Source organism: Leptonychotes weddellii, chromosome 4 (genome assembly GCF_054177405.1).
Source record: "Leptonychotes weddellii isolate Sample4059 chromosome 4, ASM5417740v2, whole genome shotgun sequence".
In the NCBI taxonomy this organism is placed as follows: Eukaryota; Metazoa; Chordata; class Mammalia; order Carnivora; family Phocidae; genus Leptonychotes; species Leptonychotes weddellii.
In genome coordinates, this window is record NC_138372.1 from 3,733,328 (window position 1) to 3,748,057 (window position 14,730).

The following is a 14,730-nucleotide window of genomic DNA, read 5'->3' on the forward strand; positions in this document are numbered from 1 at the left end:
CACACACACACACACACACCCTCGCAGCTGCCTCGTCACCCCCTCCTGGCCACACACACACACACACACCCTCGCAGCTGCCTCGTCACCCCCTCCTGGCCCCCACGGCCTAGCCCTGTACCACATACAGTGCTACTGTGAAATCACTTGTCTTCAAACCACTCCCCTGCCCAAACCCAGAAAAGCAGTGCCTTGCCTCCAGCCCCCTTCCTCAGGGCTGTACCCACTTGGACTGCCTCTCACCTCCTTACTCATGTGTTTTTTCCACTTTGAGAACATCTTCCCCACTGATCTACCGCCAAACAACCCCTCCAGGCCAAGAACATCTCCCAGCTCTCAGGAACTTCTGTGCTGCGTGGGAAACCCACCACTCCACCCCTGCCCGCTCTGACGGACCCCCATGGACACGTGTCTACCCCAAGGGGAAGACTTCCACCCAGAGAGCCAGGCACATGCCCTCGACTTATTCCCATCACTGCTTACAGGGCACTTAACTGTGTTTCAAGCACAAGCTAAGCCCTTTCCAACCAATAAGCCCCCACAGCAAACCTCGGAGGTGGCACTGCTGTTCGCAATGTGTGAAGGCAGAGAGGCCAAGCAGCCAGCGTGAAAGCCAGGACTGGCCCCGTCGATGATCCCGGGGCTTGTGCCCCCAAAGCCACCACACACGTGTGGCTTCATGACACACCCTGTAGTGGGCTTCCCAACGGCAGGCCACAACCTGTCCCTGAGTCCTGAAATCCACTCCGTGCATCCTCCAAGTAAGACAAGAAATAGAGTATTTTGTACACAGTAAGTACTATCCTGGAAAAGACCTGTTCCATTTTTATAAGTGTGCGTGTGCTGGGCCACAGCGTAGAAAGACCTATGGTCACAGAGGTAGGCAAACTCTCTAGTTCTAGAGCACTTCGGTATGTAGGTAGCATTCATGGCAAATGACATGATTCAACTACAGTCAACTTGTTCTCAGGGAACAGGATTGTTGATGCAGGAGAGTCTTAGGTTTCAGAAATGCAAGTATTAAAATAAGTCCCATGTGGACTGTCCTGACCCTTCTACACCATTGGGGGTCACCAGAGAGTCCCCAACAGACCACACATTGCCAATGGAATGCTTGGGGGGCCCCAGACTGGATTTTCCCAAAGAGGTGAGGAGTCTCCTAAGCTCTGGTCACATTCTCTGGCCAAGTCTTTCTAGGACCAAGAGAACATATTCAAGAGGCAATAGGCAGGAAACAAGGCTTGGTCTGCAACCTGAGACAGCATAAACCTCTGTAGCTCATGTTAAATCCAATCTAGACCTTTGCCTCATCAACAGCAGCCTCGAATGAAAATCAGAATCCACTTGAGCAGCAGAAGGCTCTCTCTTCCCAAAGCCCCATCTCTGTCCTCAGAGCACCCACTGGGGTGCTCCAGATCTAAGTTAAAGAAGCAGGGAAGGGGTAGAGCAGATGGGGTAAGAGCACCTAGAATCGCCAAGAGTTCACAAGTTTAGGACACCCAGATTTTATGTACATAGTAAAAAAAGTGTTAAGGACTACATGGGTTCTTTTGCATTTTATTTTGTTCTCACTCAAAACACGACAGGGGGCACATGCACCTATTTAAAGGAGACCAACAACCTAATAAATCCACTGAAATCCACTGAATTGTACACTTTGAAATGGTGAATTTTATGCTATGTGAGTTATGTCAATCTTTAAAAATGTAAAAGAAATTAAAGGCAACCACTGTCATTTCTGATACTGTACCTGGGTTCCAATACTCCAGTAAAACCACCCAACATAGGAAGGATGCCGGAACCAAGCGTACACTCCGCTTGTGACCAGAGTGTGGGTTTCTGATTTTTCATTCTGCACCACGTGGTTGAAATTGGAGCCAGCTGTGAACATCGCCGCTTTCCTCAGACATTCTCCAAAGACCACCATCAGCAGCCCCATGGCACTGAGCCAGGTGATCTGCTTCAGTTCTGGAGGAGAGACATGTGACAAACAGGAAATGAAGACATGGGACTGTGGAGCTCCCCCTGCGGATGCTTAAAATTAACCTATTTTTCCAAGGCTAGCAACATTAGGAAACATGCTAGTGAATAATTAGCATTTGTCATCACATTAAAATTTAATTATAAGCAAAACACATTCCCCTAAGTTGTGCTGTTCATCTGTTTAAAGTGCCAACAACCCAATTAGAGTGTCTTGGCAAAGACATGATGGACTCCCCATCCATGTCCCTCAGCCACATGCCCCCTTCCTTCCCTTGGGGACAAGGAGAGCTAAGTGAAGCAGAGAAGGATCTAGTGTTTCGCGCCCTGGCTCTTTACTGAATCCTGGGATCCACGTACATTTTACTTAATTTGCTGTGGAAAGTTCAATTGGAGAGGTTTCAGATGCAGAGGTTTTTGCTAACAAAATCTTCACAAGAAAAGTCTCAAGTCACACAAAATGAACAGATGCAAATCTCTGACTGTAAAATTAAGATTACAGCTATCACAGGTTGGTATATTAGATAGTGTGGTATGTTATGGAAGGCTTAAGGCAAATGGTCAACACGTCCTCCATTCAAAATCCAGAAGTGGAATTCACAGGCTCTGCTTGTCCTTTATAAAGAGCTTAGTGAGGATAGACATCTGCAGAAAATCACTCCGGGAGATTATAGCTGAGAGGTGAACCCACGTCACTGCCCTCAGGCCTGCACAAAACCACCTTTCTCCCCTCCGGAGGAGAAAGGAGGACACACTGACCTGGCCAAAAGATATTTTCTAGTGTGAACTCTATCCAAGAAGAAAGAGCAGCTACTGTATACTCCAGACTGTGATTCAGGAGAAAGGAATCCAAGGACAGACTTTTGGGATTATTGACTGCTGTGACTAAGTATTCAGAATAATGGAATAGTGACAAGGAGCACATATACCTGTTTAAAAACAAAAAGAAAGAGAGGTAAGTTGGGGCAAGGGAATCAAGTCAGCCGTAACTCAAAGTACAAATTTGGGTCTGCTGAACTGTCCCTGAATTCTAAGAGGAGGTCCCGTTGTTACCTATCTGAGAGTGGACAGCAGGCACCCACATGTAACATGGCTGCTCAGGTTTGCAGAAGGTGGGGTTTTAAAAGGACTACATGTGGAATGTAATAGACCAAACAAACAAACATAGGTAGGGAAGGCATTATGGGCCTTTCACAGTCTTTTAAAAATGATACTACACACAGTAAAGTATGAGAGTGGGACATAATCAAAATAAAGCAGTGATGTATGTTGAATACAAAAATTCAACAAAACAAATAATTCCAGCAAAGAAGGATTAGATGGCTCAGAGTATTGATAACAGGAGATAAAGCTTTTTACCTTGAAGCCACTGGTTCATATCCAGGTCAGGGACTAGAAGGCTCAAGGGCCTGAAATCATAGTGTAGGGAAAAATCCTACACTGGCCGTGGGGGATGCACTAGATGTGACCTAATAGAAATTAGAGATGGAAAAGGCCTGTGAAGACGAGCCAGAGCCTTGCCCCTTCCTGTCACCGAGGACCTGTACCCTCTTCTGGGAAGGGCTCGTCACATTACTGATGAGGGCACCTACGGGGCGGGTGCCAGGGAGACCTGTTTCTGCCTGCAACAGAAGCAACCGGCGGGCTCAAGTTCTTAGGGTCCAAGACATAGGAATCTAGGTGGAAGTTAGAGACCTTACAGAAACCTAAACAGCCTTCGGCCAGTCAGAGATGAGACACAGGGATGAGGAAATACCACGTCTGACCCTCTGATTCTCCCACCCCCACCTCAAAACCATTATTCCCGAAGTACTTCTTACCAGCCAAAGTGATTCCAAGAAGACTGGCTAAAACTTAGCAACATGCCGCAGCCGAACACAAAGCCAAGGAAACAAGCTCGGATGGCTATCTGAAACGGACCCAAAAGAAGCTCAGTCACCTGGCTGCTCCCTGAGCACACAGGGAGCACCCACCCAGTGTGCAGGAGCACACATCCTACTTCCTGGGAGTAGGCTACTGGCAAACACGAACAGCTGGTGTGCTCGGAGATTAACAGGGTGAAGCAGGGGTGCCTGGGCTCCAATCCCGCGTCCACCCCTCTCTGGCTGTGTGGACTTGGGCAAGTTCCTTAGCCTTTCTGGACCTCGGGTTTCCTCATATACACAATGGGGATAGTAACAGTACCTACCTTGTAGGATTGCTGTGACGAGTACCCATGTAAAGCACTTGAGAGTAAGCGCTACGTAAGTTTTAGCTGCCATTGCTATTATGCAGAGCCGTGGGAAAAACCGCATGAACCTAGTTTATTGGCTGGATTTTCCCAAGACCACGCAGCGAATCTAGCCCAGGCAAGCGGGACTCCGCGCCCAGCCCCCTCTGACCTGAGACTTGGCAGCAGGTAAGTCTCCACACCTTAAATTACATAAAAGAACTCGTGGGCCCGCTCCCTCCCCACCCCACGCGCCTCTGCCGCAGGTGCTGAACAGCACCAACTGCAATTTCCCACTCACTCTGCCGGAGATGTGGGGGCCCGCGCCCCGCGAGCCTGGGTCCCTCCTGCCGCCCGAACTCGCCGACAGAGAACACGACAGGGGGACGCGGCCCCCGTCCCCCGCGGGCCCAGCTCCCGGCCCGCCCCGACCCCGACCGGACGGAGCCCGCGCGCCGTGCCCAACCCACCGGGCTCCCGCCCTCGCCCCGGCCCCGGCCCGCCTCGCCTCCGCCCGGCCCGCACCTGGTAGCGCGGCGGCCGGTAGAGCAGCAGCAGCAGCGCGTTAAGCCCGGCCACGTAGAGGGCCAGCCCGGTGCGGCCCTGCAGGCCGGCGCGCGTGAGCAGCGGCAGCGCGAGCACCGAGGCGCCCAGCAGGAAGGTGGCGAGGCTCAGGCGCGCCTCGGAGCCCGGCGGAGCCCGCGCCGCGCAGCCCACCATGGCGCCGGGCGGCCGACGAGCGGGCGACCGCGCCGGCTGTAGCCCGGGGAAACCCGCCCGCCGCGCCTGCGCACTGCGCCGCCGACGCCGACCGGGAAGCGCCGCTGCCCAGAGCCGCGCGCCTCCCGCGAGCTCTCGCGATACCACCGCGCCGCGGGGCCCGAGCCCGGCTTTGGCTGGAGCGCCCCACCCGCGGCCCCGCCCCGTCTGTGGCCCCGCCCCGCCGGTCCCCCGAGCCCTGTCCCTCCTCCCGGGATCCCTTGACCCCGGCCGAAAGGCGAACGGCGGGCGGGGCCGCGGGGCACCTGGGTCCCCGGCCGAGAAGTGGTCGCCGGCGTCTGCCAGAAAGGAGCCCCAAACTCAAGAATGTCCCCGTCCGAAGGACTCTGAAGCGACCCCGCCCTGACACCCTTGGGCGCGCAGGCGCGAGCGGGGCCGCCCGCTGGATGCCCAGGCTGCTTCCGCGCGGGGACCCTGCCCCGGAGGCAGCGGGAAAACCCAGGACGGGGACTCTGCGCGCGGGACGACCGCCCACTTCAGTTCGTGGTGAAGGAGAATGTTGGCCAATCGTGGAAAAGCTCAGGATACATCACGTTTTGCAAAAGGCAGAATACAAAACTTTACAGTGCGATCTTGGCTTCGCTTGGGAAAAGCAAAAGCAAACGTGTGAGCCTGGGGAAACAATGGAAATATAAGCCACAATTTTTTAACATTGGTGATAGAACAATGGGTGACTTTCATTGTCTTCTGTATATGTTTTTGTATTTTCCATATTGTGCACAATCAACACATTACTTTTTAAATACGAAATTGTTTTTTTGTTTTTGAAAGCGTTAATGGTCTCACCCGGGGGAGCTCACAGAGGGATGATGAAGGAGAAAAACAAGTAAGCGAGTGACTAGAATAAACTATGGTGGGGTGGGAGGGGATAGGAGCCAAGTAAGAATGGAGAGAGAGAGAGGGACTCCAAGGAGGGTCCTGCAGGTGGGCGGGCAGAGGGTTAGGAGGCAGCATGGAAGAGATGCTGGAGCTAGGTCTTGGGGCACTCAGGGACCAGCAGCCTTATGCTGGAAATGAGAGCAAGGGCATCTATGGAGAGGGAGGGAGAGCAGGCACCAAGTTTGCAGACTCAGGTAGGAGAAAGGAAGCCTGAGTTGGGATAGGGGACAGGCCCCTGGAGAGGCTGGAGCCGAGAGTAGTGGGTCAGAGAGTGCTGAGACCGGGCGGGCTGTGCACTGCAGTCACCCAGACCTGCATCTGAGCCTCTGGCTGCCCCGTCCTCTTCTGTCCCCACAGGACCTGGCAGGAGGCCTGGCATCTGAGCAGCTGGGCTCAGGGAAGGATGGAGAGCCTGGGATTGAATCCTGGTCTCAGCACTGCCAGGGCCCAGCTTTGTAACCTTGAGAAAATCTACTCCCAAGTTTCAGCTTCCTATAAAAAAGGAGTCCTCATTTCAGCATAAGGTATTGATAATGTTCTGCAAAGCCCAGTACCATGTTTAAATAATGCTTAGGAAACATTTGCTAAACTGGGTTCATGGGATTGAAAGGAGATTTAATGTTTTGAAATCCAAAGTTGCCCAGTTGCAGTACCACGTAGGAAGGAGGCATGGCATTACTACGGGCTGAGAGCTCATGCTCCCGACACTGCCCCCAATTTCTGATGCTCTCACCCAGACTCAGTACCTCTCCCCCAATGCTGGGACACCTCAGGACCCCAGAAAATTATCATTGCATCCTCACTCCTGGGAGTGAGTCTGGTCCTGGGGCAGAGGGCTACTCCTAGGAAGCTTCTTTTCTGGCCGTTGGCATCTGCTGTCCACACTGACTTAGGGCACTGATGCACCCCGTTCTGGGGGCACAGTGCCAGGAAATCCAGCTTGGTGAGCCTGAGCAACCCTCTCTTCTCTGCCTACCACCTCCTTTTAGACCATACATCTCCATCAGCACCATCTTGGAGAAGGAAGAAAGAAAGGAAAAGCAGTCCCCTCCCAGGTATGGCCAGACCAGAGGGAAGGGGGATTTTTACAAGTGCCTGGAGTTGCTGAATCTGTCAGGGCCCACGGCTCACAGAGCAGTAATGGAGGAAAGAGGCAAGTAAGCAAATATATGCACACACTGGCATAGACCCAGAGAAACAAAGTCACACACAGAGATCGACAGATGCACAGAGAAACAGTAATTCACAGAGAGATATGGACAGAAGCTCATACACTGAGACCCGCTGCCAGAGAGGGAAGCAATCTGGTCAAAGAAATCCACTCCGCATCCAGTTCTCCGGTGTCGTCTGCAGGCATGAGAACAACAAGCCCACAAAAATATAAGAACATAAAGGTGAACTACTCAGCCCTGGGATGCCTCACTTGCCTTCTTTTGTAAATAAGCATTTGAATGTGTTTTGTTCTTGGAGCCGAGAGGCGAGTACAAAGGGAGCCCTTTCTCATGCAGGAAGGTCCCTCTGCAGGGTCTCCCCTGCACCCCCCTCATCCTGCCATTTGCCCACCAGCTGAGGTGGCTTTCCATCCCGACCTAAGGGGGGATTCCTCCTGTTTCAAGAATCCTAAGAACCGCCTTGACTTTTCCAAGTTAAACTGCAGGCTGAGATGCAATTAGCCTTCTTTGTCTTAAACGGGGTTCCTTGATGGAGCAAGGGAGAATGTGGGGAGAGGGGATGACCCAGAGCAAGCTGGAGGCAGGTGCCAGGGGTGAGGTGTCACCTCAACCCACACCAGCTTCTCAGAGTGAGAAGTTTGTTCTTGTCCAAGCTTGACACCGCGTAAGAAAAAGTCTGAGAACTGGCCTCTCCCTCCTCTCCCTGCTGGTGGGTCCCCCGATCAGTTGTTAGAGGGGCCTCCTGGGGGCTCCTTGTCACTCACAGTTCCTCTGTCCCATCCACTTCCCACGTGGAGGCCAGGAGGGGCCTGTTCAATGTAGCTGCTGCTCTCCCCAGGAGGGAACCCTGATCCTCCAACACTTTTCTTCTCCCTCCTCTGGCCATTCTGGGCTCCAGGCATGAAAGCCCCCTCTCTCTAGTCTGGAAACGGGTAAAAGATGCGTAATTTATGAGCACATCAGCCCGAAGTGCATAAGTCATATGTGCACAAAAGGACCGGGTAAATATTTAAAGATTAGAGCCAGCTGGGGAGAAACACAAAGGGCTGGGACAATGGGGGTCTCTCTGAATTCACTGTCCCTGAGCTGGGCCAGCCCGGTTCAGTGTTGATGCACTCACCGGAGTCCCAGCCTTTGTCCCCTGGAGGGCCCTTGGCGGCCGGGCTATTCGGAGTCCCAACACAGCTAAAGAGAGTTAAACAATCGCAGCCTCTTCAACCCCATCTGGAGACAATCGGCTGAGTCATTTCAGAGCTTTTGCTGTGTCCCAATAGTTAATTACATGAAGCAATCACTTCATTCCACTTTGAAATGCATCTGCAGAGAAGGCGGTGCATTTCTCTCCTCCCCTTCACCCTCGGTGGCCTCTGCGGCACTCACCAGTTAGCACGGCTTTCAATGTCTGGGTGCTGGAGGAAGAGAAGGGGCTCTCACCCAGGGTGAAGAGGCTAGCTACACGGGGCCATCACCTGGGAGGGCTGGTAGAATATCTGGTCCGTCTCTTGTCCTGGGACCTGCAAACCCCCTCCCTCCCTTGTTTCCAAAACCTCAGTTGCTCTGTAATGTTCTTTCCTTTTTTTTTTTTTTTTTAAGATTTTATTTATTCATTCGAGACACAGAGATACAGAGAGAGAGAGAGAGAGAACATGAGCAGGGGGAGAGGCAGAGGGAGAGGCAGCCTCCCCGCCGAGCCAGGAGCCCGATATGGGGCTCAGTCCCAGGACCCCGGATCATGACCTGAGCGAAGGCAGACGCTCAACCATCTGAGCCACCCAGGTGCCCCTGTAATGTTCTTAAACCAAACGGGGGAAGGGGGAAGGAAGAACAAAGTCACAGCTCACTTTTTGCCTTAAATTCTCAAGCCTGAGGAAGCTGAGGGCTCTGAGTATTCCTGGAAGCCCCCAGAGGCCTCCAGAACTATAGAAGGAATTTTTTCCTTGAATGAGCAAAGGGCAGCCTGGGTCTCCCCAGCGCTTTGCCTGAACTTGTGCTCCTTTCCAGGCCCCCTAGGAATCCCAGATGCTAAAGATGGAAAGGGAGTCGGTGGCCTACGTCCCAGTTTGCATAAGCCCGGCTTCTAAGTTGGTCTATGTCCTTCCCTGCAGCCCGAGAGCACTTCGCCCTGCTTGCTCTCAGATAAGGGGGTGGGAGTGTGCCGCCCCCCCACCTCGGAAATCGTCTCCCCTACCTCTACGCACCCCTCCGGAGCCCCGCCTGCCTGTGAGTGTGGGTAGGATGCTCAGGCTCAGGACTCGACAAGAGTGGGGGAGGGAAGAGAGGAATTGAGTCTTAGTGGGGAGGTGGCTGCTCAGGAGCCCGAATTGCTGGTAAAGTGGGGATTTCTCCCGGCACGGGAAAGGGGGAGTGGGGGAATGGAATCCGCACCGGGATCTCTTTCCTCCCTGAGTCTGCGTGACCCTCAGCCGGCTTAAGGGCTGTTCGTGGCGGGCGAGCCGCGCTGGGAGTGGGAAACCCGGGAAGCAGGGAGGAAATCAGCCTAGGTGTGTGTGTGTGGCCGGGGTAGCCCCAGCCCGGGGACTTGTCCTGGGATGGGGGAAAAAAAGGGGACGCAGGGGGCGGTGCCGGGATAGGGGTAGGGGGCAGCGGAGGCGGAGGCCCATTAAGTGGGCGGGGGCAGAATTTGACGGCTGCGAGTCCAGCCCAGGCCTCCCCGACAGCCCCGCCGCCCGCAGCCAAAGCAGAACATTGCGAATTAGCTCATTTTGCGGTCAATTTTCCACTGCTTAGGAAAACACTAAGCCACCCACGTGAGCGGCCCCACCCAGCGCGGCCGGGAGCCCTTGGCTCGGGCTCGAGGGGAGTGATGGCCCGAGGAGCTGCGGATTCCAGGGTGCGGGCAGGGGCGGTCCGCGGGCCCATTTATGGCGGCCCTAACTCGGGAGAGGGGGCGGGCCGCGAGGGCCTCGCCGAGGGCCGTTGGTTTGCTAATGCGCCGGAGTTGAAAGGCGCGGGCGGCGGTTTATGGGGAGGGATCATAATTAGAGGACAAATTGCCCCGCAGTCTGCGCGGCTCAGGAGCGGGGGCGGGGGCGAGGGGGCCGGCAGAGCGAGGCGCGCGCCCAGCTTCCGTGCAGATGTGCAGCAGCTGGAAGCCCGCGCGCGGCGGGGCGCCCGGAGTTTGGCCCCGAGGGGGCGGGCGGGGGCGGGCTTTGTGGGGCCGGCACAATGCCCTTAACACTCGGCTGCCCCCTTTGTGCCCGGCTGCGCCGCCCGCCTGCCCCGCGGCGCCTTTGTACCGAGCCGCCACCTCCCCAAGCCCGAGGAACGCACGGAGGCCAATGGGCCCCGGTCAGCCCCGGCGCTTCAAAGCTGCCCGGCGCGTGCCAACGCCTGCCGTCCGGCCTCGGCCCCGCCACCCAACGCGGGCCCGGCCCGGCCCAGATCAGGCGGGTGGGTCCCGAGGCCGTGGCGGAAGAGTACCTCGAAGCCGCGGGCCACGCAACCTAGGCCTGAAAGGAGGGCGGGGCGCGATTCTCCACGCTGCTTGGCGCTTGAGAACGCCTCTGCCCCGGCAGGGCCCTTCAATACTCCGGGAGGGGACAGGGGGGCGGGTGTCAGGGGGAGAAGACGCCCCAGCTCCAGGGAGCCGAGGGAGCCCACCCAGGCCCCAGCAGTGTCCCCGCCCCCTCACGCTGAGTCCCTGCAAAGGCCAATCTGTGTATTCCTCTGCCGCAGGGCTCATCTGCAGAACTTTTGCGTCCTTGCTGCTTCATCACCCTCGAGAGCAGCCGTGGGGGCCCGCATTGTTCGGAACCCCATTTTACAAACTCTGAAACTGAGGCCCTGCGAGCCCAGTACAGGGAGATAACTAGTTGTGAACTTCAGGGACTCCTCTGGACGTCAGCCTGTCAGTCACAGCTACTGGAGTCCTGCTCCCAGGGTCCAGCCCGGGACTGCACCAGTCCTGCTGTAGGGCCTACCCGGTCCTGGGGTGGGTGCCTCCTCCACGGAGCTCCCTGGGTCTCCAACCACAGCCCGAATAATGAAAAGTGTGTGGGGGTTCCAGACCTCCAAGAGCACAGAATGGTGCTCTCCCCATATGATCAGTGGTCTTTCCCACTCTCACCTTACATTTGTTGGGACCAAGAGAAGGCTGGTGGGAATGAACTCGCAGGCTGTGAGGTAAAGGGTCAGTGCCTTACTTGTCCAGCCTGGAAATCTGGGAATGAGGATGGAGGAGGCTGTTCTCTTCGCCCTGGCTTGAGGCTGCCTGCAGCTTCCCCCCAGCTAGGAGAGGTGGATTGGGGCCTAACAGGGCCAGAGGGCACATGAGCCCAGGCTACACCTCTGCACAGGAGTGCTCCCAGTCCAAGACCCCAGCCAGGAGGAGACTGGCTGTGGCCCTGAGGGCGGGCTGCACGCTTTAATGGGACACATGTCGCTGCTTGGCCCCCTCAGGCCCAGCCTGTGCCCGGCTTTGAGCAGCCACAGGCAGAAAATCGCTGCATTGTCCCGACATTAGGGCGACTAATGTGGCGTTGCCAGCGTGGCCAGAGCGTGAAACCCGCAGAAAGGCTTCGCTGGCGGGTCCTCCCTGCCTCCGCATCTTCATCAGGCCCAGAGAGGCGCGGCACCTTGTCAGAGTCATGAGCCCGGCTCAGAGCCAGCTGGGCCCATGGACATTCCTCAGTGGGTGCCCTCCCAGAATGCTTGGAGGCAAGGGGCAGCAAGGGGCCTAGTAAGTGGGCTTAGTGGTGAGGCTCAGTACCTAGGGACACTAGACACGGAGACAGGACAGGGCATGGAGGGGTGTGCATGGGAGGGGAGCCCAGACTCAGGAAGTGGTGGGGGTGAGTGGGATAAAGGAAAGACTGAGAAAGGGGAAGGGGGGTCCCTTGGAAGAAAGGAGGGTTCCTGGAGGTGAGGCTGAAGCCCGGGCAAAGAGGGAGGTGGGGAATTTCACAGTGCATCCCCCTCTCATCTCCTCCCCCCCTCGGGGTTCCTCGAGCCCAGGAGCGCCTCATTGACATGTAAACGAGAAGCCCCTATAAAGGCGGCACTGCCTCCCACAGGCGCAGATAACGACACCATGGGCACTAAGCCCGGGACCCAGGCCAGCTCCGGTGGCCATGCCGGCGGCTTCCGCAAGGTCTGGAGTCCTGAGGAGCGCAGGGTGGGCGCCCTGCCAAGGCGGGGGTGGTGTGGGGCAGAGGGTGAGAGGACCGTCGCCCTGCCCTAAAATGCCACCCCTTCACAGATCTCCAAGCCACTGATGGAGAAGAAGCGACGGGCACGCATCAATGTGTCCCTGGAGCAGCTGAAGTCGTTGCTGGAGAAACACTACTCACACCAGGTGAGACGTGGGGCCGTGGTGAGGTGGGGGAGATACAATCCCCAACCTCATTCCTTCCAAGTCGGACTGCCCGGCTAAGAGCCCTTTCCACTGATCTGCAGATCCGGAAACGCAAGTTGGAGAAGGCAGATATACTGGAGCTGAGCGTCAAGTACATGAAAAGCCTTCAGAACTCGGTGCAAGGTGGGAGGGCGTCTGGAGCCGGTAGGGCAAGGAGCTGCGGGGGCGGGAGGGGGGGGTGACTTGTGAGGTCAGAGCCCTGGGTATGACAAGTCCAGATAAAGGAAAAATGGATGGAGAAGAAAGCTTCGGGCAGTGGGCAGCAGGGTGAGGAGAGGGCCCCAGATTGCTGGAGCCAGGAGGCCGCAAAGACCCTGCAGGCTAGTGCAGTTGTAATCCGGTTGGGCAAAGATCTGGACCCTGGGAAAGAAATTCGGGTTGCCTAGCCCCTCCCCTCCCTTCCCCGCCACTCTTCTCCCCTCCTTTTCTGTCTCTACACCTCTCCTTTCCTCCTCCCCTCTCCCATTCTTCCCTCCCCTTCACATTTCTCCCGTCCGCTCCCCTCCCCCCAGGGCTCTGGTCGGTCCCCAGCGGAGCTGAGTTCCCGTCGGGCTTCCGCAGCTGTCTGCCCGGCGTTAGCCAGCTTCTGCGGCGCCGAGAGGAGGGAGGCGGTGGCCTGCGCTGCCCCCTGGCGCACGAGCGCGCAGGAGGCAGCACCATGGACAGCGCCGGCCCGAGCCCGAAGGCACCCGCCCCGCTCGGCCCCTGCGCCCCTGCCATTTGGGCTCCTGCTCCGGCCACCGGCGGCTCGCCCTCCCCGCCACCCCTGCTCCTCTTCCCTGGAGGTCTCCCCGGCCCGTCCTCCAGCGTCCCGGGGCCGCAGCCGGCGCCTCGCCGCTGCACCGAGAGCCCGGGGCCGGGTCTGGGCGTTTGGCGGCCCTGGTGAGTCCCGGCGCGGCCTCGGACTCAAGGGGGCCCCCGCCTGGCATGGGGACGCAGAGACTGTTTAGAGCGCGCCTGCGGTGACGGCCGGGACTCCCAGTCGTCCGTCCCGGTCCCGTGGCAGGGGTGGCCGGGAGGGTGCCGCGCGCCCGCGAACGCGAGGAAATACACGGAACCACATGGGGGACCGGGGTCCACCCCCCACCCGAACCCCACCTACTCAAGCCAGACCCACTCTCTCTTCTTCCCACCTTCTCGTGGGGCTGGGAGGGGATGTCCCAGGCTGCGCCTCTTTCCCAGGGCCCCCGGCGGGCAGCCCATCCCCACCCCCACCCAGCAGCCACGCCGCGGTGGGAAGGTCGCCGTCTGCAGCGGCGCAGAGCGGACCCCTCGCAGCGAGGAGAATTGCTGCCCCGCCCCGGCCCATTCAGCCAGCCGAGGACGCCCGGTTCCCACCGGCACAAAGCACGGCGGGTCCCGCCCCGCCGGCGAGGGGCCCCCAGCCCACCCCCACCTGGGATCCTCTCGGCTTCCACGGATCCCCACCCCCTCCGTACGCGGCGCAGCCCACCCGGCAGGCGCGCTCTCCGAGGTCCGCCCCTCTCAGAAGACCCGCCCGGAGCTGTCCTGGCTCAGCAGCCCGCCCCGCAAGATGCTCCGCCCATCGCTCGGTTCACCCCACCCCCCGCCGCGCGCGGCTCTTGAGGGTCCCGGCCTCCGGACCTCTGTGGCCGCCACAGAGCCCGCGACCCTCGACAACCCTCGGAGCGCTCGGCGCCTGTTTATTCGTCCGAAAACGAGGTCATTTCTGTGCTCGGACTCTAGCCCGGGGTCCCGGTTCTCGAGGGGCAGCCTGGGGTTGGGGGACGGGAATCCCGCGCCGAGCCCCGGAAGAGATCCTGGCACTTCCAGTTTGAAATTCAGAATACACACAGGGCAAACCTGTGAAATGGGTATAAAGAGACCACGAAGGTCCAAATTTCTCCCACGATGCCTGCTTGGGTGCATCTTTTGAACGACAAATACCGACTTTCTATAAAACATTTCCCGTTTAGGAGTGCCCCTGCTTTGCCTGTGTGCTAAACCCGTTCTGGTTAGGCTGCGAGGGGAGAGCGGCCCGGCTCCCCCACTCCACCCATCAGACTCTTTGAAGCACAGGCGGGGAGGGGGTCCCGGCTGTGGCGGTCCTGGCGCCGGCCTCTTGGGTCTCCGCTTCCTACTGCGTTGGGGGCGACTGGGGGACCGGGGCAGCCGCACTAATCCCTCTGCCAGCCACTAGGTGGCGACCTTACGCCGCGGACCCTGGGCGCGGCCTCCCGAATTCTTACCGGAGCCTGCTAGCCGCACAGTAGGTCCGGCACCACCACCCCCGCTCCCCGCCTCGGCCCTACGCTTCCTGCCCTCCTGAGCCAACCTCATAGGGGCTACACGCCCCTGAAGCCACACCTGGAGCC

The 14,730-nt window shown here is 57.8% G+C and overlaps 2 protein-coding genes across 2 annotated transcripts in view; one reads left to right on the forward strand and one right to left on the reverse strand.

Annotated features, from left to right (window-relative positions):
- ICMT (isoprenylcysteine carboxyl methyltransferase) overlaps nt 1–4,968 on the reverse strand; it is a 9,734-nt gene extending 4,766 nt beyond the window's left edge. Inside the window, exons 1-4 of the mRNA XM_081817374.1 lie at nt 4,715–4,968; nt 3,801–3,889; nt 2,740–2,909; nt 1,751–1,968 (exon numbers count right to left, since the gene is read on the reverse strand). Coding sequence (XP_081673500.1) covers nt 1,751–1,968; nt 2,740–2,909; nt 3,801–3,889; nt 4,715–4,909 — 672 coding nt within the window. The 5' untranslated portion in view covers nt 4,910–4,968. The remainder of the gene's footprint in view (nt 1–1,750; nt 1,969–2,739; nt 2,910–3,800; nt 3,890–4,714) is intronic.
- HES3 (hes family bHLH transcription factor 3) lies at nt 4,157–14,307 on the forward strand. The gene is made up of 4 exons (XM_081817375.1): nt 4,157–4,378; nt 12,239–12,334; nt 12,436–12,517; nt 12,907–14,307. Exons 2-4 carry the CDS (start codon nt 12,254–12,256, stop codon nt 13,278–13,280), a joined length of 537 nt encoding a protein of 178 aa, XP_081673501.1. The 5' UTR covers nt 4,157–4,378; nt 12,239–12,253; the 3' UTR covers nt 13,281–14,307.
- Nucleotides 14,308–14,730: the final 423 nt, after the last annotated feature.